Below are 22,506 nucleotides of genomic sequence, written 5' to 3' on the forward strand. Positions count from 1 at the left end.
AAATGATATCCCTCTCCCCAGTCTAAATTCCTAACATATTGTTTTCCTTACCAAGCTTCTCTCACTGAGAGACATAGCCACTTGGTGCACTGATTGTATTTTCCCAAGTGTCTCTGCAGGCATCCAAGTCAATTTTCAAAGAAATCCCATTACTTTGGAGCAGTATCTCAGAGGTGCCACCGACTGTCATGGCAAAGCCTATGAATTCTGATGTCATATTTCAGAAATTAATGTGAATGCCATGTCGCCAGTGACTGCATGACACCTGTTCAAATTAAGCCAAGCAAATCATAATGGTGAGAAAGGCTCTCAACCTATAATCCAGCAAAGGATTTTCAAATTTCTAATGAATAGCATAATGCAGTCATTGTCGCCATTTCTGCAGGACCTCTTTCTGTTCAAATGAAATTAGATTCCTTCTGAATGTCAAAACATATACTGTATCAGGAAGCAGAGCTAGTTCTGGAATAAAACTGATTTATTCCAAAGCTGTCTTATACATGCCTATTTACTTGATTACTAAACAAACACACAATCAACCAACATGTCTAGTGAGCATGTTACTCCTGGGTGTTTTGCAAGGTGCTGGAGATAGAAAAGCATAAGGTGTGTGAGCCCTCCCCTTACTGCCATGGAGTTGAGCCCTGTTTAGATCTGTTGTCCTCTGGCTTGCAACGTGGTGTTTAAAAAGATGACTGTGGGCAGTCCGGGGGGCTCAGCGGTTTAGTGCCGCCTTAAGCCCAGGGCCTGACCCTGGAGACCCGGGATCGAGTCCCATGTCCAGCTTCCTGCATGGGGCCTGCTTCTCCCTCTGCCTGTGTCTCTGCCTCTCTTTCTCTCTCTCTGTCTCTCATGAATAAATAAATAAATTTTTAAAAAGATGGCTGTCTCTTGGAATAATAAATAAGGCTAGAATATAGGCTTATCCTAATGTACTCCTTCTTACAAATAACTTATGGGGCTTTTTCTAATTATTTGTAATGGATTTGGGGAGAAAAAAAGAATGTAAAGAAAATGCAAAGTTCCCTAATGTACCAAAGAAAGTCTATAATGGCTTTAATTCCTTTCAAGAAATTACAATTTTTTTCTCTGTGTGTGTGCATATATGTACAATTGCAGTAGACCCTTGAACAGCATAGGTTTGAACTGCATGGGCCCACTCATATGGATTTTTTTTTCAATAAATACAGTACTTAAATAAATGTTCTCTTCCTTATGATTTTCTTAATACTTTTCTCTAGCTAACTTTATGGTAATAAGACAGTATATAATACATACAATATACAATATGTATATTGACTCTTTATGTTATTGGTAAGGTTTCCAGCCTACAGAAGGCTATTAGTAGCTAAGTTTTAGGGGAGCCAAAAGTTAAACGCAGATTTTTGACAGCATAGAAAGCTGGTATACTTAACCTATGTTGTTCACGGGTCAACAGTATTTATTTTATGAAGTTGAGGTGATAGTACATATTTTTCTCTATCATAAGAAACTCTTGAAACATGTTTAATTCTTGAGGGAGTTCATAATTTCTGGAATAAGAATAAAAACTAATTTCTTAACCATTCCCTATTATTGGAAATTTTGATTGCTGTTTCAAAAACAGTTATAGCTGAGTGAAATAAGTCAATCGGAGGACAAGCATTATATGTGCTCATTCATTTGGGGAATATAAATAATAGTGAAAGGGAATATAAGGGAAGGGAGAAGAAATGTGTGGGAAATATCAGAAAGGGAGGCAGAACGTAAAGACTGCTAACTCTGGGAAACGAACTAGGGGTGGTAGAAGGGGAGGAGGGCGGGGGGTGGGAGTGAATGGGTGACGGGCACTGGGGGTTATTCTGTATGTTGGTAAATTGAACACCAATAAAAAATAAATTTAAAAAAATGAAAAGAAAAAAAAAACAGTTATAGAAATTTAATGTTTATGTATTTGAAATGAAGTCTTTGATTTTCTACCATACTCAAGGCCAGAACTTTCCAAACAGTGTTAAGTAATACTGGTGATGCTGGCTGGCTGTGGTTTGTACCTGATTACAAAGGCAGTGTTTTGGTGTTGTTAAATATGATGACAATGGCTGACGAGTTGAATAAAAATCATATTAAGGAAATCCTTTTAGTTCTAGTTTTTAAACATCAGCAGTGGGGAATTGAACATTACCAAATGTCTTTCAGTGTTTTTTAAATAATTAGGTTTGTCCCAATTTGGCCTATGGGCGTGTAATACATTTATATTAATAGATTTCCTAATATTGTCCCCTTCCACCAGAATGAATTCTATAATGTAGAGTAATGTACTTGTAATGAATTGTCAAATTTAATGCCATACTATTGATTTTGAGATTTTAGCATCCATGTTTATTGTTCATTGTTCTTGAGAGACAACCAGTGTGACAGGATTACAGACACACTCTGTGCATCTCATTCTGGCCTGTAAACGTGGGTTGCTGAAACTAGGGATGGGGAGCCTGTTTGGGTCTACTGTTCACTCTCCTTTTCTCTTTTCCTCTTATCTCAACTGCACATCAAGGGAGGTTTTTTCCTTTTGTGACCTGACAAAGTACTTTTCTTAACCTCTCTCAAAGCACTCATCACATTCTTTCTTATATTAAAATTTTCTGTATACCTGCCTTCTGTTCTTGCAGGAGTGCTCGGTGTCTTACAAGGTTTCCATCCCTACCCCTTAGCCACTAAGTGTTGTCCACCTAGCATCTCCGGCAGGGTCCCAGCAAGCGCTGCAGTGGCAGATGGTGGAGATACACTTAGATGAGTTCTGCCAACATTCTTAGATCTCCAAAGTCCTGCCATAAGCTAAGGAGGAAAGCAAGGAAGCCAGAGTGATTGCAAAATTCTGTGGGCACCGCGCTTCTCTTATGGCAGTAACGGAGTCCAAGAGGCATGAATCAACTTCTAAAGGCATAGGAGAAAGCAGAGCAGAGACAAGAGCACAGCACTGAAACCAGCCATCATGTACCTGCCCCAGGTGGCCGCTCCTCCATCCTGGCCTGACGGTAGATTACTGAGAGAACCAACTACTTCAAATACGTTTGCCTACCTCATGTATACACTCTTAAAATGATGTCCATTTATATCCAAATATTTTTTTTTTAAATCATTCCAGGTGCCTGGGTGGCTCAGCCAGTTAAGTGTCTGCCCTCTGCTCAGGTCATGATCTCAGGGTCCTGAGATCAAGCCCATGCTCCCCACCTGCCCCTGCCCACCTGCCCCTGTCCAGCTCCCTGCTCACTGGGGGATCTGCTTCTCCCTCTGCCCCTCCCCTTGCTTGTGTGCTCGCTCACACACACTCTCTCTCTCTCTCAAATAAAAAATCTTTTTTTTTATTTATTTATTTTATTTTTTTTTATGATAGTCACAGAGAGAGAGAGAGAGAGAGAGAGGCAGAGACATAGGCAGAGGGAGAAGCAGGCTCCATGCACCAGGAGCCCGACGTGGGACTCGATCCCGGGTCTCCAGGATCGCACTCTGGGCCAAAGGCAGGCGCCAAACCGCTGCGCCACCCAGGGATCCCTCAAATAAAAAATCTTTTAAAAAGTCATTCCAATACTCATCTCAAGCATCACTTCAAAATGGTATCTTTCAATTGTCACTTTCCCAGAGGAAGGCTTACAGAATTAAGTATGTTGTAGGGTCTCGCCAACTAGACTGTAAACCACTTGAGGACAGGGATTAGGTCTAAGCACCACTGTGCTACTACACATACAGTTTAAACTTACTAACGAGCGTTTCTGGAATTAGTTAACCTTTTTTTTTCTTGCACTGTTATGTTGTTGAATGGTATTCCTCACCCTTAAAGACCAAAAGTAACTTTGAAGACGGAACAGGCCTTTTAACAAGTAGCAATAGAGAGAATCACAACCAAATATATGATGGAAATTAACAGAAGAAATGACAGCCCGTGAAAGAGGAGCGGAAGCACGTTCAGGCTAGAATTAAATGAATGTTAGGACACCAGGGAAATCGTTCCAATGAGGACTCTCCTAGGTACTTGGTCAGACTTCAGACCGTCCTTGCAGGGTGGGACCGTTAGTGGGTATCACTGGCTTTGAGATTCTGTGCAGTAAATGAAGTTCCTTTGAAAGCAGAGTGAAAGCTGTGTTCCGTGATCACTTTCTCTTTTTCCCTTAGGGTGTTAAATACCACGTTATTTGAAAGCTGGGAGATCGTTGGACCTTACCCTTCCTGGTGGGTTTTTAATCTACTGCTGTTGCTAATCCAAGGCTTGAACTGCTTCTGGTCTTACTTGATTGTAAAAATAGCTTGCAAAGCTATTTCAAAAGGCAAGGTAAGGTCAGACTTAACTGTTTCTGATATGTCCCAGAAAATTAGGTGTTTTGGTTCTTCCTAATCAACAATAACATTGTTATTTCAAATTTCATGAAAACTTGTATGTTTTCCTTCATTAATTTATCATGAACTCCTGGAAACACAAACCAAATTTTCATTTTCTTCTGTTTAATTTTTTTAAGTTGTAGCATTGCTTGGCTGATGACTCCCACCGATCTGGATTTATAATTTTAGGTTTAATGATGCCATGTTATTTGTTGTGTTCTTTCTCTCCCTCTGTCTCCCATGATCCTTCTCTGATTAAACTTGTACCGAACAGAAATTTAATAACGTCTTCCCTTTTATGAGAAGGGTTGCTTGATGCAATATCCCCATTTATGATTTTTCCAAGAAAATTTAATTAAATCTCTTTGTTTAAATGTGGACTCATGAGGCTGATTCAAATAATGTTTCTTGGGAGCAGTGACTTTTCCAGAACATTCTCTATGACATTTTCTTACTTTCATTGTTTATTCTCTTCCTTCTGCTACCGTGGAAGGCTGGGAAGTGGAACCCTTTACATGTAAGTTCCTCATACCTCTCTCTCTGTCCTTGTTCTGGGTGCCACTTCATCCTGTTGGAGGGGCCCTCAGATGCTTTTGTTCCCCTGCATATTGCTCTAGCTAATCAGCTGGCACTGGCCAGAGGCTTTAACTGAATTGTAGCTCCCACCAGGTACAAAGGATACTAGAAACAGCTCACTGAAGACCCATTCTGTGAGCTTGCACTCTGCTAAATTTTCCAATGTTCCAACAGAAGGAGAGGAATATTTCCATTAGTGTTTAACGTGTTTGCTAAAAAAATAAAAAGATAAAAATAAAATAAAAAAACAGAAATAGACAAAAGTGAAGTAGAAGCAGAACTAAATTGCAGAGAGGATCCCCATGGTCCAGAATGGAGGCCTGTGCATCAGCACAGGTCTGCCCTGGTCTGCCCTGACCACCTTGTCCTCGGTGAGATAATAGGTAAATGGAGCTGGCCCCTTCCATGGGGCTCAGGACATCACAATCACGTACTGTGCAGCCAGTTCTCAGCATCAGCTCTTATACAAATCCAAAATATTTTGATGAATTAATTGTTTAGAGGTGGAAGTTGATTTTTTTTTTTTCCTGTGACCTCTTACTCTTTAAAATGAGCACAGAGTGTTTCTGTTAAAAAAAAAAACACTCCTTTTCCTCCTCTGGATACAAATGACATCAACATACACAATGCTATCAGCATGGTACCAGTAACTGAGGACGCAGGTGGATTCGATTACTTGTATCCTTATTGCATTGCTGTTTCCACCAGACCTCTGGTCTTCTCTCCAGATTGTTCCTTCAATCTTAAGGAGAGACGATTGTTAATTTCATTGCGGATGTCAGGCTTCAGAATATCATAACTGCCTTTGCAGTTCACCTACGACAGATTCATCTTGGCCTTGGGTTACGGACTCTGTTTTTCTATGAGTTATTTTGAGACGTTTTAAATTATTCCCTTCCTTGAAAGTAACATAAGTATAGACTTTTTTCCAAATGCAATTGCAAATAATCTTACTAAGCATGCAAATGTAAATCGGTCACTCTCTGAAACTGGCATTTTCTTTCTTATTAGTGGCTTTTGACCAGTGGATTTCTCAGTGTAGTGAAGCTTTACTATTATGCTGTCTTGGTGACCCACATTTGCCTTTTCTTTTTTTTTAAGTTCAAGTATCTTAAATAATTCAGTCCCTTTGGTCTTTCTGTATCTAAATCATCTTGGAGGTGGTTCTTGTGTGTTCAGTCTCCTCTCAAGGGGCATTGGCATAGAGTCCATTTTTACCATATTTATTTGATTGGTTGTTTCTGGTTAGAAAGTAGCAACAGTTCTGAGCTCTTACCTTGTCCCCACCCACTGGACAGAGATGGTGTTGTCCTGCAGCAACAGGTCGCTTCTCCAGTTGGGGCCACTGGTGGCACAGAGAGGATGTGATGGGGGAAAAAAGCCCCCAGTTCATTCTGATACACCTTTCAGGAGACTACCGATGCACTTCTTAGAGAAACTAATCTAGGCAACTAGATTTGGGAAAGCTTCTATGAAGCCAGGCCCCCCAGGTCCCCAGGTCCCTATTGCCACCCCACTCAGAAAATAAGTAAACGGTGCTCAGTTACTCAGAGGTCTTAAGGCCTGTTCGGTAAAAATGCTTAACATCATTTAGACAGAGTAGGAGGTTCAAACTATTTTAATTTTAAAAGTAGTTGAGTGTTTTCTTAATCTCTCCCTAAATTACTTCCTTGCTATACTGTGACTTTTTGGGGGGGGAGTCCTTTATGGTAATGCATATGCTGGTGCCTGAGCTTGCCATCCTCATTATATAATGAGACTGGGTAGAGGATTGAAGAACTTTGGAACAATGGAAGCCCATTCATGATGATCTGGTCAATAGATTTTGTGGGGGAAGTATTTTAAACTAGACCTTACCCAGCAGGTTCCCAAAATGGTCTAGTACATTCTCATTGTCCAGAGGTACCTTAAAGAAGTCAGCATGTCTAGACATGCTCCTGTGAAGCCTAAATCCATCTCCATTCCATTCCTTGATAACTGACTTTGTCACTCAGATTGCATATCTCCATTGAAGGAGAACTAACTATCGTGGCAGTGTTCCTGTCTTCTTCGATTTTTAACATCTGGCTCTGTGTCCCTTCATGTACATGTACTTCTGACCATGCTGTACCTTAATGATTCCTTAGGAGCCGGTTACATTCATCTTCTTGTATTCCACAGGTGTCCAAGGATGATCGAAGTGATATTGAGTCTAGCTCAGATGAGGAAGACTCAGAACCTCCAGGGAAGAACCCCCACACTGCGACTACCACCAATGGGACCAGTGGTACCAATGGGTACCTCCTGACTGGGTCTTGCTCCGTGGATGATTAATTACTCAAAACTACAAGTCCCGAACAAAGTGAACTGTTTGTTCCTGGAAGTATTTAATAAGTTGCAAATGCAGTTCCTTTCATTATATCTCAGCACCAGAAACAAAAATTAGGATTATCAAAGCATTTTGAATAGTGCACTGCCATATGTCCTGTCTGTGAATAAAGAAGAATTACCATTCTCTATATGTAGGCATGCTGTATGTAATTGACACAAGGGAACAGTATTTGCATTTGTACTGTCTTAGAATATTATTTATATTTCATTTTTGTTTGTAAATCTGCGGACAAAAGAGGGTTTCCTCACTCCTTTTACTCTCTGGGTTCATGACAGTGAGGGAGATGTGCCATCTGCTTCTACCCCTTTCTATTGCTGTAACTCAGTTCGATAGGAGCATCAGCTTTATTTGTCACTTAGAGCAAGCAAAACCCAGCGCAAGATTCTCGTACTGCTCCAAACAGGTTTGCTTTCTTTGTGTTACAGTGCCTGTTTTGAAATTGCCTATATAGTCTCAGTGACCATTTTCCCAGTGTAAAGTTTAAACAGAATGAGCTAGGCTTTTTAATTGTCACTCTTCATGGTCAATTAGCACTTCAAATTAAACAGTATGGTTATTTGAGAACTTGAAAAAATTGTTTTGTATTGAATTGCTTTGGAACAGACGTTATTTCTTGTGCACATGGCCAAGATGTCTTCAATGAGTATGGTAACTAGTTGGAGGTGAACTTTGAAGGTTACAGAGGGGTTTTTTGTTTCTTTGTTTATTCCCTATTATGAGGTCAGTGCTCTGGCTCTGAAGGAAGACATTTGCGTAAGGTCATCGTTGAAACCAGTGAAGTCACTCTTACCGTTGGGAATTTGTCCTGTGATCTGAGAATAACAGAAAGAGAACAGCTGATTTCAACCAGGTTTCAGCACTACCCCCATAATTACCACAGTCATGAAAAAGAGAAGCTAAGTATAATTTGGCACAGCAAAGGAGACTTTGAACAGTTGGCAAAGGTCACCTCTAGTGCAAAGCACTTTATTGCAATCGGCATTCGAGGAAGTGCCTATCTAGTATTTGATCTTGATGTTTTGATTTTTCCGAACAAAATAAAGCCAACGGGAGAAGGACGATTTTACTGTTTGTCTTTTCTCCTTAAATATGACCCATAGTGACTCTCCTGTTGCTAGAAACTGAGCAGTGTTGCACTTGAAGTCCTTTGGTTTGCTTCTTTGAAGACTTGTTCAGTTTCCAGGAATTTTTATTCAAACAGAGCTATTTCCAGAAAAAGAAAAGATAAAAATTATACCGGACTATGGCAATATCAGCAATGAGGAAGATTGCCAAAAAATAAGTTGCTGTAGTCTCCTACCTGGCAGTGTTATGTATGTATAAATAAGAAAACCATTCACATAAGCCAAAGATTTTATCTCTTTTCTTCCAACTTTTAGTAAGAGGGAATAAAGAGGTATTACAAACACTTATTTCATACACAAAACAAGAGTCGAAAACAAGGTAGTAACATAAATCTGTGAGTCAGATGATACTGAAGACAACAGGAGCAGAAATCCTAGGGAGTGCATGTCTTCTTATGGCCGTTCAAATTTTTGAAAACATTGAAATAAATCTTTGTGCCCACAATTTGCAACCTGTGAGTTAATAGTCAAAATAATACTCCCAAACAAAACCTCACACCGGTTATTAAATCTTTCCCCACCTGTATATGAAAGAGTCTGTTTCTGTAAAGCCCATAAGTAATCATCGAAGAGCTTTAGACATATATCTGCTTGTTGATTGAGAAAACGATGCAACTAATTATTCTCATAAAGCCTTGTTATTTTATTTCACAAAACAGGGCTATGTCTAGGAGTATAATTTGTGGATGGCTTGAGACCAGTCATAAAACATCAAAAACACTTGTTCGTCATCTGAACATCTGCTAAAAGGCAGATATAAAATGTAGCAGCAAGCATGTTATGTAGCTGAAAAAATGTTGAGAAGGTGAAAGTTTCCTTTCTTATCAACTAAAATATGGAAAAGAAGAGTGAATTGTATCTTGCTTTAGTGTCTGGAGCAAGTCCTCACAACGGGAGAAATAAACCAGAGAACCACAGTGTGTTCACATTTGGATCATCTGATACTCTACCACAGAAGAATAATTTCAGAAGATCGGCTTGCAAATTGTTTAGCAGAGTTGCATGAAATGAAGTAAATTGAGTCTGTCCTCAGCAAATACAAATCTAAGCAATCTTTTGTTTTTCCCAAAAGTCACTTCAAAGGAGGACTGAGAATACTCAGAGCCTCAGTGACCGATACATTAATACAGTCCCCAGTGTATCCATAGATTTTTATTTCATTTTTCCATTTTAGGGCAGAGAGTTCTTTTTGATTAATCAAAGTGGTGTTTGTAGACCTGTTAGGATGAAAAATAATATATTTCTGTCTACTCCTCCCCCATGGTGGCATGATAAGACTGAGAGAAAAAAAATATGTGAGTTATCTTATCTTCTACTTGTGCCAGGCCATAGCTTTGGAAGTGTATTTTGTATATTCAACTGTAGGTTACTGAAAGTGTTGTTTCCCATTAATTAACTTAGCCCATGTCGATACCTCCTTCCTCCTGGTCATATTCAAACCTTTCCAGGGTAACAAGGGGTGTGTAGGAAGGAGCCTAGAAAAAGTAATATTTTATTCTCTAATGCTATATAGCTTTTCTAGATCTCTTAGTGGAGAAAAAAGTAGAAAGTCAAGTAGAATTTGGCCTTGGGTCAATAGATGACATGAAAATGTGTGATCTATGTACGTTACATGTATGTTTCTCCAAAAAACATGATAAAACCAAAATAGCACTGACTCATCCTTATCCATATTTTTTTTCATTAAAAACCATCCACCGTGTACAGTAGAAACTTCCCACCTCCCTCTCAACTTCCTGTTCGTGCCACTCACCCGGCTGAAACTGGTAGGATCCTTTCAGCCTCTTGCCTTAGGCTAAGATCACAGAGGGCCTAAGGTCAGCATATAAGCCAAATGTAGTTCACATTTCCAAATTCAGTGGTGCACATGTGGAGAATAGAGGAGTAACTGTCAGTATTTGGGATGATTAAGGTGAATGTCAGAAAAAAGGAATTTGGTTGCTGTTTCACCCCAAGATTTTATTAACATCCATCTCCTGCCAGGCTGCGAGACAGATGGTGTCCCGAGGTACCATCAGATAATGGAACAAGTAACTGACAAAGATGAACTAGGAAGGTGGGTAGGCTCCCCAAAGAAAGCAAGCAGTTGGGTGAGAGAAATAACTCTTCACTGAGATAAAATCAGACCGCATTTATCCAAAATCGTGGGTGAACCTCAAAATCTCCAGTTCTGTTGCCAACATCCCATTCTGAGTATTTGATTGAGGTTGCATTTGAGCAAACTGAATGCTTTTACCTTAGGCAGAAAGGGTCTGGACCTCCCACTTGGTGTATTTGAACCTCACTGTTATTTAGGCTGAAGGAAAAAATGAGATTTCGGTTCAGTTCTCCTGAATCTTTGCAAAAGAGCCCTTCAGAGAGAACTTTGTGGATGCCCATGATTGTTCTCCTTCTGTTCATGACTTTGTATCGATAGTTATTTTTGTCGCTTTCTTAGAAATGTTAATGCCAAAGTTGCCTGAATATTTGAGTATTCTTAATTTGCAGTGTACAGACTAATTCCAAAGGTGTTAAGAGATTCTGTTTGTGTATGTGATGCTGTCGTTATGTCCAGAGAGGCTTCAAGAAATCCTTTGGAAATAAAAGGTTAAATGTTTACATTTTCTGGGATATTTGAGGTCTTAAGATACTAATTAGCTTTTTTTTTTTTTCCCCTTTGGCTGATTTCCTGCTTTGTAGATAAGTATTAGTATCCCTGAAATGTAAGAAAAAACCAAATTAGATCAAAGTCAGCCTGATGAAAAAGTGATGACAAGGCACTTAGTTTTTAAGTAACTTGTATGGGAAGAGAAAATGCAGTTAGCTCTGATTATTGCACTTGCTGCCTAGCGTGCTGCTCCTGAAAGGAAACCCCTCAGTGACCATAAGCAATTCTTGAATTCATGCACATGCAGCAGATAGTACTGGTTTACTGTGGCCACACTGTGTAGTTTTTGATTGTAGCAGGCCAGAAGAGGACCCTGTGGTCTGCCTTTGTGTGCATGGTCCCCTCCCCTCCCCTAAGGGGTGCCTAGTAGACGCGAGGAGGCCCGTGTGTCCACTCTATGCTGTTGTAATGTCTCTAACAGGTACTCAGAGGGAGCATACCCGATGCTGGTTTTCTTGGCGAAAACTTACCTAGGAAACATAAAGCATCATAAGTAACAGTTTGTAAGATCCGTGGACACCCAAAGGAGACCCTTAGCCTTTTCCAGCTATTTCTAACTTAAGTTCATTCAGCCTGAAGCCTTTGAAAGGAAGGGCTTAGCAAATGGCCACAAGCTAAGACCCCATCAGATCCAAGAAGTAAAAGTCTCTGCAGCCAGATGGCACATCTTACAGTGTCTTCACAAGACTCTTATCAAGATTGCCAGGAACTGACGGGAGGGGACGGTTAGCCCAAGATCTGTGTTGCTCATCTCATCCACCCACATTCCTCTCAGCCTCCTGGAACTCTTGATAAGAGGAAACCAAAATATTGTCACTTATCTGCTATCAACTTCCCAAAAGACTTTGGATCCGTTGCTTTACCACTCTTCTTTCTCTGATTCCATTTTTCTTAAAAAGTCTCGTGCCCATGAAAGCTTGGTTTCCTATTTTGCTATATGTGGCATGGCCTGGAAACCAGGGACAACAGCTATTGGTATGATTTCTGTGTTAAGTGAAAAATTAGATTTTATACAGATCATCTTTTTTCTCTTGGATCTCTAGTAATTTTTTTAAACTGTCGTTGTAAAACTGCCCTTGAGAAATTAGAGGCTTTTAAAGATTAGTTGCCAAAGATAAATTAGCTCTGTAATAGGAACAGTTAGTTATGTGGCAATTCTGGGACTTTGACTTAGGGATTCATTAATTTAAAGATGGAATCCCCCCCTCCAAGATTGATTTCCAAAAGTTTCGTGAAGCTTCTAAGCCTGTGATTCTCATCATCTTTTGGTGGGTGCACAGAATCGGTCACCTCCGTAGCCATTCGTTGTCAAGCAAGGGGGAGAGGGTTCGTTTGGGGATTTGATTTTTTTTTTTTCAATTTGCAGTGAGAAATAGGATAGGTGACAAACTCTTACATGTTTTCTTGAGACAATTCAGTGCTTGAGCATCTCTGTCAGAAGTGGAATGATGTACTGTTAGCCAATTAGAATTATTTTATGTATTGTTAACTGTGTTTTGCTGATTTTTATATGAAAATATAATTATTCGTTCTTGATCTCTGGAAGCAATCATTATTATGAGGATCATTTTACTTTGGAAACACTTTCATAATAAAGATAAGTATTAAGAGGAACGTGTAAATGACCTCTTTTGTCAGCGCTACTCCACTTGTGCTGTACACGTCACGTCATCCTGGACAACAGTTCTTTCCGGGCACACATCATGCTGCCAGTTTCCGGCTCACTTCCCTTAAATCCCAGGTCGTATTATATTTATATGTTACATATGTATGTTATTTTGTCAGGAACTTAGCCAAGCTGCCCCACAGTATTGCTGCCTGAGCATCCATCCTGTTTGCAAGGTGGCCTGCGGGGACCTTGAACTGACCCTCGCCCCTCAAGCAGGTGCACGTCCTGGGGAGCAGCCCTTGGGTCAACAGTCTCCACGACCTCCTGGGGCCTCAATGTCCCCTTGCCCCTTAGATGAGAGCGCCACGGGGTTTGCCAAAACCCCACTCTTTTGAATTGACCCATCCAGCCTCACTTAGCCCAGGAAGTCGAAGCACTGTACCCGCGGACCCTAATAAAGGCAGGTGCCCCAGGTCCTGTCTCTGCCTTCAGCCTGCGAGGCCCTCGGGGCTCGCTGTGTGTACCTCCCCCGTGACCCGTGAATAATAAACCTCTGCGTTTTAACTTCTCTTGTGGCCTGTTGTCTGAACTTCACCATCTGATACCTTGTGCTCCACTTAAATAGTAACTTAGCATAGTTAAAACATTTATATGTTATATATATATAAGTCACAGATCCTCTTTGAAAATTAAGACATAAAAACTTTATTTAAAAAAAATTATTCATGAGAGACACACAGAGAGGCAGAGACACAGGCAGGGGGAGAGGCAGGCTCCGTGCGGGGAGCCCGATGCGGGACTCGATCCCGGGACCCTGGGGTCACGCCCCGGGCCCGAGGCACATGCTCCCCCGCTGAGCCCCCCAGGCGCCCGACGTAAAAACTTTAATGTTAGCTTTCATGCAGGGCTTCATTCTGGAAAAAAAGTATTAAATATTATTTATAGAGAGAACAAATATACCCGCCCGCACGGATTTTTACAAAGTATAAAAAGCAGCACCGAGGAGAGGCCACGGCGCAGCAGCAGGAAGCATCCGCCCAGCATCCCTCTCCGTGCCCCCCGCCCCCCCGCCCTCCGCGGCCGCTTGGGGGCGGGGGGCTCCTTCCCCCTCCCTGTCCCCCTGGGTCACCCTCTTCCCCGGCTGCTCTTCTGCTAATGTCTCCAGAGCCGGGGGTAGCCCTGACGTCCGGCAGCCGGGCCGGCGCCGCCAGGAGCATTCATGGGGGGCGGGGGGGGCGGGGGTGAGCGGCGCCCGCAGCCCAGGCCGTGACCCTGCGACCCGGGATCGAGCCCCGCGTGGGCTCCCCGCACGCAGCCCGCTCCTCCCTCGGCCTGGGCCTGCCTCGCTCGGTCTCTCATGAATCAATCAGTGTTTTTAAAAAAAAAAAAAAAAAAAAAGGACAGCGGTGAGAGGCCTGCGCAAGAGTGGGAGACCGCGAGGCCGGCAGGCGGGGGCGCTGTGACCCCCGGGGCTGCCCTGCGGGGCGCAGACCCCGACCGCCCCCAGGAGGCTGCCGCTGGGAAGCCCAGAAGTGTCGGTGCTGGGGGGAGCTGGGGGGAGCTGGGGGGAGCTGGGGGGGGACAGGCAGAGCAGCCCGTGTGCGCCCTGGAGCCCCCCCCCCCCCGAGCTCTCCCAGAGCCCCCGGGCCCCCTGGCCCCCAGAACACCCCGGAGCCCCCCGGAACCCTTGAGGCCCCCCGGAACCCCCCGGGCCCCCCTGAGCCATCCCCGAGCCCCCTGGAACACCCCCAGGCTCCCGGAGCTCCCTGAAACCTCCCTGGGCCCCCCAGACCCCCCGAGCCCCCCGGGCCTGGCCTGCCGGGCGCACCCGTGCTGGAGGAGCGCAGGGCCCCGCGCAGCTGCACGCTCCGGGCATCGGGCGTCGGCTCCCCCCACCCCCCCCGGCCCCTCGGGAGAGAGCATCCGGCCCCGGCCCCGAACCCCGCATTGCCCCGGGGCTGCAGCGGGCCCAGCAGGGGGGCCACCGCCTGAGCGCGCAGAAGGCGCATGGGGGGGGGGGCGGGGCTGGGCTTGCAGAAGTGTCTAGAAGCGGAAGAACCCAGAAGACAGAGCGCGGGGCTGCTGGAGAGCGGCGGGAGGAGCCAACGAGGCGCCATGAAGCAGCTCGTTAGGCAAGAGCTTGGCTTGGCCTGTTTGACTTGAACGGCGGGGCCGCGTGCACGGCGGGGATATTGTACGGCGGGGCCGTGTGCACCGCGGGGCCGTGTGCACGGCGGGGCCGTTTGTGGCCAAGGCTCCAGCGAGCAGCCAGGCTTGGGCTCGCGCCTGCGCCCTCGCGCCGCCCTCGCGCCCCCGCGGGGGACCCCAGGGCGCCGGGAATCCTTCCGGGCCCTGAAGACACAGGGTGGCGAGCACGGGTGTGCTTTCCGCTTTCGTGCGACAGACGACCTAGGAAGAGAAAGAAAGCAAAAAAAAAAGCAAAAAAGCAAAAAACAAAAAGCGTGAGGGCTAGTTGTTCGGGCCGCGGAACCCAGACCGCAGACCGGGAGCCTTGAACCCAGGACCTCCGGTGCCCGGTGCTGAGGCGGGGCTGCACGGTCAGGGGTCTCGCTCCGCGTCCCCGCCTGCGCCCCAGCCCTCCTTTCGCGGGTGCCGCTCCTACTGGGTCGGGCTCCCCGGAAGGCTTCACTTTACCTCACCCGCCTCTTTGCTTTTCACCGCTGATGTGATTTTCATGCTAGTCTCATTTTTCCGACAAAAAGGGACAAAACAAAGTTTCAAGGGTGCTGTTAATCGCAGAAAGTCCGCATCCTCCGTCTTCTGCCATAAGCCGTGAGTCACGTGTGCAGCCTCCTGCCGGGGCCCTCGGGACGTGCCCACACAGAGCCTGGGGGGAAGGGACCCCTGCCTCTCCAAAGCCGCGATCCCAGCTCCCGGGGCGCAGGCGGCGGGCTGGGCCCTGCGGCCCCGGGGAGAGCCCGGCCCGCCAGGCGATTTCGCACCGGGAGCAAGAGCAAAATTAGTGAAGCAACACAGCGTTGCACGGTGACGGCCGGGGCTCTTCGGACGGGCCCTCTGACCCCCCAGGGACAGGTGAGCGGGCCTACACCGGCTGCGTGGGCCGGCCCTGGGCGGTCACGCGGGGCAGCGGGCCCTGAGCACAAAGGCTCCAAGGGGGGACACGCCGGAGGCTCAAGGAGCAGCAAGAGGGCCGATGTGATGAAGCAGAAGAAACAAAGGCGAGAGCGTGGGTGACAGCGTTGGGAGTTAGGAAGGGTCGGATCATATAAGGCCTGTCTCCCGCGGGAGGGGAGCAAGTTCTAGGAATAAGAGTAATGGGAGTCCTTTCAGGAATCCAAGCAGGGAGCAGCATAGCCCGGGGGGTCGCCGTCCTGAAGGAGGGAGACATAGGCCCGGCCCCACCGCGATGGAAAGAAGGGCTCCAGCCTCTTGGGGTCGGTGGGGCGCGCGGGGGTGCACGGGGCCACACAGCGGGCTGGGCCATGGGCAGCAGGTGGCCACTGGAAGCAGGAAGGACTAAGGGCTCCTGAGGGTTCAACCCACAGGCAATGAACGAAGTCCGAGCAGAGGACGAGGGGTGGAAGCTTCTGCTGAGGAGGTGTCGAGCCCCGGGAGGAAAGGCTTCGGGGGCCTCGGAGGAAAGTGGCCGGAAAACCGCTGACAGATGGGCCCTCATGGGCAGGGGGACCCGAGGGAGCGGCCGGACTCCCCGGCTGAATGTCGTTCTTTCCTGTTGCTGCACAGCGCCCTTCCCGGGTGGCCCTGGGCACCCCAGGGTGGGGGGGCTGGTGGGTGATCACATGGAGGAGGCGAGCCTCGGACAATGCTCACTGTTCGCAGGGCTCCCAGCCTGCGTGGCTGGGCACAGCCCCCCCTCGCCCCCCTACCCCACCCCCCCAACCCCTCCACCCCACCACCCCCCACCTCACCCCACCACCCCCACCACCCCCTGGGCACGGGAAGTGCGGTGGCGACCCCCTGGCGGGCATCCGGCCCAGCACAGCCACCCAACCAAGCCGACCCCAAAAAGGCAGATGCACCTCACTCTTGCTATTCGCAGTGGTGACCTTCTAGAAAGCCTCCGTGAGGCATCGCTTCCATGAGAAATACAGGCTTAGGTTCCCATAACCCTCTGGTCATGACATTTTTATCAAAAAATCAAGATATAACCTTGTTTTATCCAAGCTTCTGTTTAAAGACATTTCATTTATTTATTTTAAAGATTTTATTTATTTATGAGACACACAGAGAGAGGGGGGGGGGGCAGAGACACAGGCCGAGGGAGAAGCAGGCTCCACGCAGGGAGCCCGACGTGGGACTCGATCCCTGGTCTCCAGGGTCACACCCTGGGCTGAAGGCGGCACTGAACCGCTGAGCCACCCGGGCTGCCCTGTTTAAAGACGTTTTAATACATATTATTAATTCATTAACATCGAAGCACAGCTGAAAGCGCCGTAACAGTGGCCCGAACAAAGCTGTATCAACTTATTGTTTAATATTCTGAAATTCTGCAAGCTGGTTATTACACTAACATTATTAGAAATTATACAAACTTATGATTTTTAATTATATCTAAAAATTTAGGTAATACTCAAAACCATCTAATTACTTTCCTACATTTTCCCACTGCTTATGCTCTTGAGGTATTTACACATATGGTATGTGCTTGATGGAAATACTCAAGGTGATGTGCTACTAGGCATTTCTTCCTAATTCTGTGTTCAGTGCCGTAGCGTTGGTAACTTGAGATCCGCCGTGGTGAGAGTATTTACTCCATGGGAATCAGCAAAGGCTACAAATCAGGTTTGTTTTTTTTTTTTAAGATTTTATTTATTTAGTCATGAGAGACACAGAGGGAGAGAGAGAGACAGAGACACAGGCAGAGGGAGAAGCAGGCTCCCCATGGGGAGCCTGAATCGGGACTTGATCCCAGGACCCAGGAATCACAAACTGAGCTGAAGTGGACCCTTAACCACTGAGCCACCCAGGTTTCCCAGCAAATCAGGATTTTATTCATGGGTTTATTTATTTGGGTAAGCCGGTCATTAAACATTTACCTGCACACCGGCACCACTTGTAACCTATGGACACAGGGACTATGGCTCAAAAAAGTCAAGTGACCTCATGTCTGTCACCCTACTCGCAAGCAGTAGAGTTGAGATTTGACCCAGACCCAATTGATCTCAAAACTTATACATACCTTCCTAGTACATTATGCTTCTTCCACTGTTTGCATTTGTCTCTGAAGGCTGCTTAGATTCCTACTGCGTTTGAATTGTCTTTGGCTTTTTTCTTATCTACCTCCTTTAATTTTCCTTACAGATCTCAGACTTCCACCCCTGTGGTTTTCATCCCTATTTTCTCTCTCTTCGAGATTATGATGTTTAGTGCTCTCAACTACGCCAGGAGACCTTCTCAGAAAAAAATATCTTCAATAAATCTAATACATCAGTGACTGAATTCAATTGCCAAAGTTCACCGTCTTATTCCAGTTCACGAAACAGACACCTTCTTCTCCAACCTAACCCAGGGAGCTTGCAAGGGTCAAAGAACAGCCCAGAACACAAGGCATCAATTCAAGCAGTTCAAGAATTCAGTTCATTGCAGACGAGAAGGATAGATGATGATATGCAGGTTGTGAAACTAGTTCTTTAGTGCTTTGGGGTTGTTTTTTTGTTTGTTTGTTTGTTTGTTTTAATAAAATTGGCACTTAGGCGTCTTATTTTATTTTATTTTTTAATAAATTTATTTTTTATTGGTGTTCAATTTGCCAACATATAGAATAACACCCAGTGCTCATCCCATCAAGTGCCCCACTCAGTGCCCGTCACCCAGTCACCCCCACCCCACGCCCACCTCCCCTTCCACCACTCCTAGTTCGTTTCCCAGAGTAGTGCTTTGGGTTTTAAGAATGAGCTGGAAATCTCACAGGGAAGAACTCCTAGGGGTGGGGTGAGTGAGGGATGGGGTACTACAGATGAGAAAGATACTGGAAATAAAAGGGCGGCCACCAACTCTTCTCTTTGGGAGTCATAGCAGTTAATTAGATTCATCAGGATTAAACTCTTGGCTGCGGTTAGTTTTGCTGACGCAGGATGCTACTAACTACCCAGTTAGCCAGCCAGCAAACAATGTGTAGGATGCTAGGCCATTTGGAGCCATATCCCTAAAGAGGAGCTCAAAAGAGTCCCTGGAGTTTGAAAAAATAGTGGTTTTTTTCTGTGTGTTGAAGGCACTAGACTGTTTATAGAACAGAGCTCTGACTTGCTAAACTCCCAGGGCTGCCGTTTCTTCGTTATTCACTTAGAAGTCATTTCTGAGGACGTGTGAACGGTTCCTACCATGCCGGCTGGAAACACACACAACCACGATGCTAATGGATTCGAGAGGAGGCACATCAAGATGCAGCCAGCGCGTGTACTGAGCACCAGCGGTCCACGAGACGTTGCTGTGTTAGGCGTCGTGAGAGATGCAGGGAAGCCAGAGGCAGAGTTGCGGACCGAAGGGACTCTCAAGCTGGTCAGAGAGGCTGAGCACGAGCGCTGGTAGCTTTAATAGGCCAAGGTGGCTCTGAAGGAAATGATACCTGGTCGGTTATGCAGATCAAACTTCATGATGAAGGCAAAGGGTTCTTGAAAATGATAATTACTCTACAGACATAACATTATTATCATCATCATATCAAATCTATTGTTAGGATAGTGATTGCCAGGAAATTTTGGAGGAGAGAGAAGTTGCTTCAGAATCAGATGAGAAAGATTTCAAGGAGAAAGCCAAAAATGAATTTGGTGGGCAGCCCGGGTGGCTCAGCGGTTAAGTGCCTGCCTTCAGCCCAGGGGGTGATCCTGGAGTCCCGGGATCGAGTCCCACATCGGGCTCCCTGCATGGAGCCTGCTTCTCCCTCTGTCTGTGTCTCTGCCTCTCTCTATATATGTCTCTCATGAATAAATAAATAAAATCTTAAAAAAAAATGAATTTGAATGAGTCAGATGGGAAGAGGAAGGGTGTTTCAGACAGAGGGCATGGTGTGGACCAGGAAATCCCATAGCATAGCCTCTGGTTCTTCGTGGCCTGACCACTGATACCCTTCACTCTATCTTCATCCCTCCCCACGGCCCTCAACCCAGGTTCCAAGTCTGTGGTCTCAACTGGGCTGTGCCATGTGACATCTCCAGCACATAAGCCTCACTCTGCCTCAAAGACCTTTGTCCTCTTTTCCATCGAGCTAACTCTCATATGGCCTTCAAGATTAACTTAGGGATTCCTCCTCTCAGAAAGCCTTTGTCACTTGGAATGAGGTGCTTTTCCTAAGGAAGAAAAGGTGCAGTCATTGGACTCCATCAGAGTGTTTATCACAGTCCCCCTCCCTTGATTATAAGCATCTTGAGGGCAAAGAACTTGCTTTTTCTATCTGGATCCTTAGCCAACACATTTGCTACATAGTAAACACTCAAGACGTGCTAGTAGAATGAACATATATAGTTACAGAAATAGGAGTTTCAGGAAGCTAAAGAAGTTTTGGAAGGAAAAAAAATGAGCTAATTTTTACATTTTGAATTTGAGGCATTTCTCCCTTGCCTACTAGAGCAGAACCTCGGGACATGTCTACACTAGAGGGACAGAGGAACAAGGTAAGCCAGGAACGAGCTCTGTGATGACAAAGATAGGAAGAAACGCACTATGTTAATGATAATGCTCAGCCTCCCTCTGCCTCTTTCTCCCTCCCTCCCTCCTCTTCCAGAACTGTTCAGTTGCAAAGCTTTGGGATGGGGCAAAGCAGAGTGGTTGTTTCTGGCAGGTGAGGGACTCGTGGTGGCCCAGAGTGGAGTGCTGGGGGCCAGGTGGGGTTATGGAAGTGTCAGCAGAGGAGGATAGTAGAGCATGGAGAATCAGGGTGGGGTGAAGAGGGTGTCCAGAGGGAGGCCCAACATGAGTCGAGCCTAAGCAGGGTGATGCGGGCGTGCTGCCGAGGAGCGGCCTGGCATGGGGAGTCAGGCCATGGAAAGTCAGAGTGGCTGCAGTGGGACAATCCCTGCGTGCAGGGGAATTGAACAAACACATAATATATTAAGGATAATCGAAGTCAGTTTCTCACCCCTAGAAAAGGGAATACATACATGGAGGGGGAGAAAACGGACTAAATTTAGTATTGGATTAAAATTATTATAAGTACCCAGGTTAAGTCATGGCTGTCAACATATAGGTGGCTATCAATAGAGGTGCTGACGTAAGCACATCCGGATGAACATGGGAGTGGGTCCCCCTATACTCCCTAGCTGTCCTCCCCAGGGAGCGCACCGAGGACCCCCGTCTTGGTTTCTAATCCATCCTAAGTCCATTTTCCACTAAAAGGAACCGGCCTCCTTGGAAGAAGTGGCCTAATTGAGGACAGGGCAGGAAAGCACAGACTGAAAGGGATTTTTTTTTGAGCCAGAAAGCAAGAAAGTGCTCCAAAAATGATGGGAAAATGGTGTAAGGACACAAAACCAAGGTGCAGTGCCCCCTCACTGGCCAAATCTGAGCCGTTTGTGCCCCAAAATTAATCCTAGCAACTGATTATCCTGCACCGAATAAAAAGGGAAACTGTGACTTCATATAAATTAATAAATGAATGAACCCAAAGTTTGATGAGGAACAAGATGTTTGCATAGTTTCGTGATAACTCCCTACAAAATATTTATTAACCGCAAAGGTGAAAGTAGTGATTTTACAGCCAGATTTTACTGGCAGACACCATCTTAATCAAGTGACTGCCATCAGTAATGGGACAAATGAAATCATGAGTCCCTTGATTGGATGTAATAAGGGAGCAGCATCACTTCTGTGACATTCCTGCCAAAGAGGCACATACCAGACAAATGCAAAATGAGGGCCATTCTACTGAATAATTAACTGCCGATCTTCAAATGTGTCAATGGCATGAAAGTCAACCAAAGACTGAAAACCTTTCGGGGTGAAGGAGACACTAAAGAGACGTGACAACTGAACGCAACGCAGGATTGGGAGTTGGATCCTGTTGCCATAGAGAACGTAATTAGGACAATTGGTGGAACCGAGGAGTAGATTGTGGTAATAAATCAATGTTAATTTCCTGCCTTTGATGGTTGTGTTGTGGTTTTGTTGAAGAATGTTCTTGTTTGTAGTAAATACATACTAAATATTAAGATGTAAAAAAAAAAAGGAAAAAATTCTGTGAACTTGCAACTTGCCTGTAACTTTGAGATAATTTTTAAAATCAATATGTTTGTTTTCAAAACCCTAATACTATCTCGAGAAATTTTCAGATAATTAGATGCAGTAAGGATACTTTTTAAAAATGAGAATACCATCCTTGAGTTCCAAGGGCAATGAACTAATAATATAAAATGTCTCCCTCAGCCCTATTAAAGGGAAATTTAAGTGAAAGAAGAAAATACATTAGCTAAAACTTCTCAAGAATTCTAAATTGTTTCGTGAGTAGAGAAGTTGTGTTAGCTTTTGCAAGTTTTTGAATTACAATAGTTGTATTCATTGATGCCTTATACGTGTAATAAGAAATCATCTTTAATAATGCCTCAACTTGGGATCCCTGGGTGGCTCAGCGGTTTAGCGCTTCCTTTCAGCCCAGGGCGTGATCCCAGAGTGCCGGGATCGAGTCCCACATCTGGCTCCCTGCATGGAGCCTGCTTCTCCCTCTGCCTGTGTCTCTTTTATATAATCTGTCACAGTGGGGGGCATCTGGATGGCTCAGTGGCTGAGTATTTGCCTTCACCTCTGGGCCTAAGGGTGTGATCCGGAGGTCCAGGGATCGAGTCCCATATCGGGCTCCCTGCAGGAAGCCTCCTTCTCCCTCTGCCTGTGTCTCTGC

At 45.3% G+C, this 22,506-nt stretch overlaps 1 protein-coding gene and 1 long non-coding RNA gene across 3 annotated transcripts in view; both read left to right on the plus strand.

The window, feature by feature from the left end:
- The window catches only part of CERS6 (ceramide synthase 6), a 301,865-nt gene extending 289,183 nt beyond the window's left edge, over positions 1-12,682 (plus strand). Inside the window, exons 9-11 of one of the 2 annotated variants that reach the window (XM_025460063.3) lie at positions 4,147-4,303; positions 4,844-4,867; positions 7,087-12,682. In XM_025460063.3, coding sequence (XP_025315848.1) covers positions 4,147-4,303; positions 4,844-4,867; positions 7,087-7,239 — 334 coding nt within the window. In that variant the 3' untranslated portion in view covers positions 7,240-12,682. The remainder of the gene's footprint in view (positions 1-4,146; positions 4,304-4,843; positions 4,868-7,086) is intronic. The other variant, XM_025460064.3, reaches the window with a different exon arrangement.
- Positions 12,683-14,875: 2,193 nt separating this feature from the next.
- On the plus strand, positions 14,876-18,386 carry LOC112668279 (uncharacterized). The gene is made up of 2 exons (XR_003141620.2): positions 14,876-15,731; positions 17,982-18,386. It is a non-coding gene; the product is annotated as an uncharacterized LOC112668279 (long non-coding RNA).
- Positions 18,387-22,506: the final 4,120 nt, after the last annotated feature.

This window comes from Canis lupus, chromosome 36 (assembly GCF_003254725.2).
Source record: "Canis lupus dingo isolate Sandy chromosome 36, ASM325472v2, whole genome shotgun sequence".
Lineage (NCBI taxonomy): Eukaryota > Metazoa > Chordata > Mammalia > Carnivora > Canidae > Canis > Canis lupus.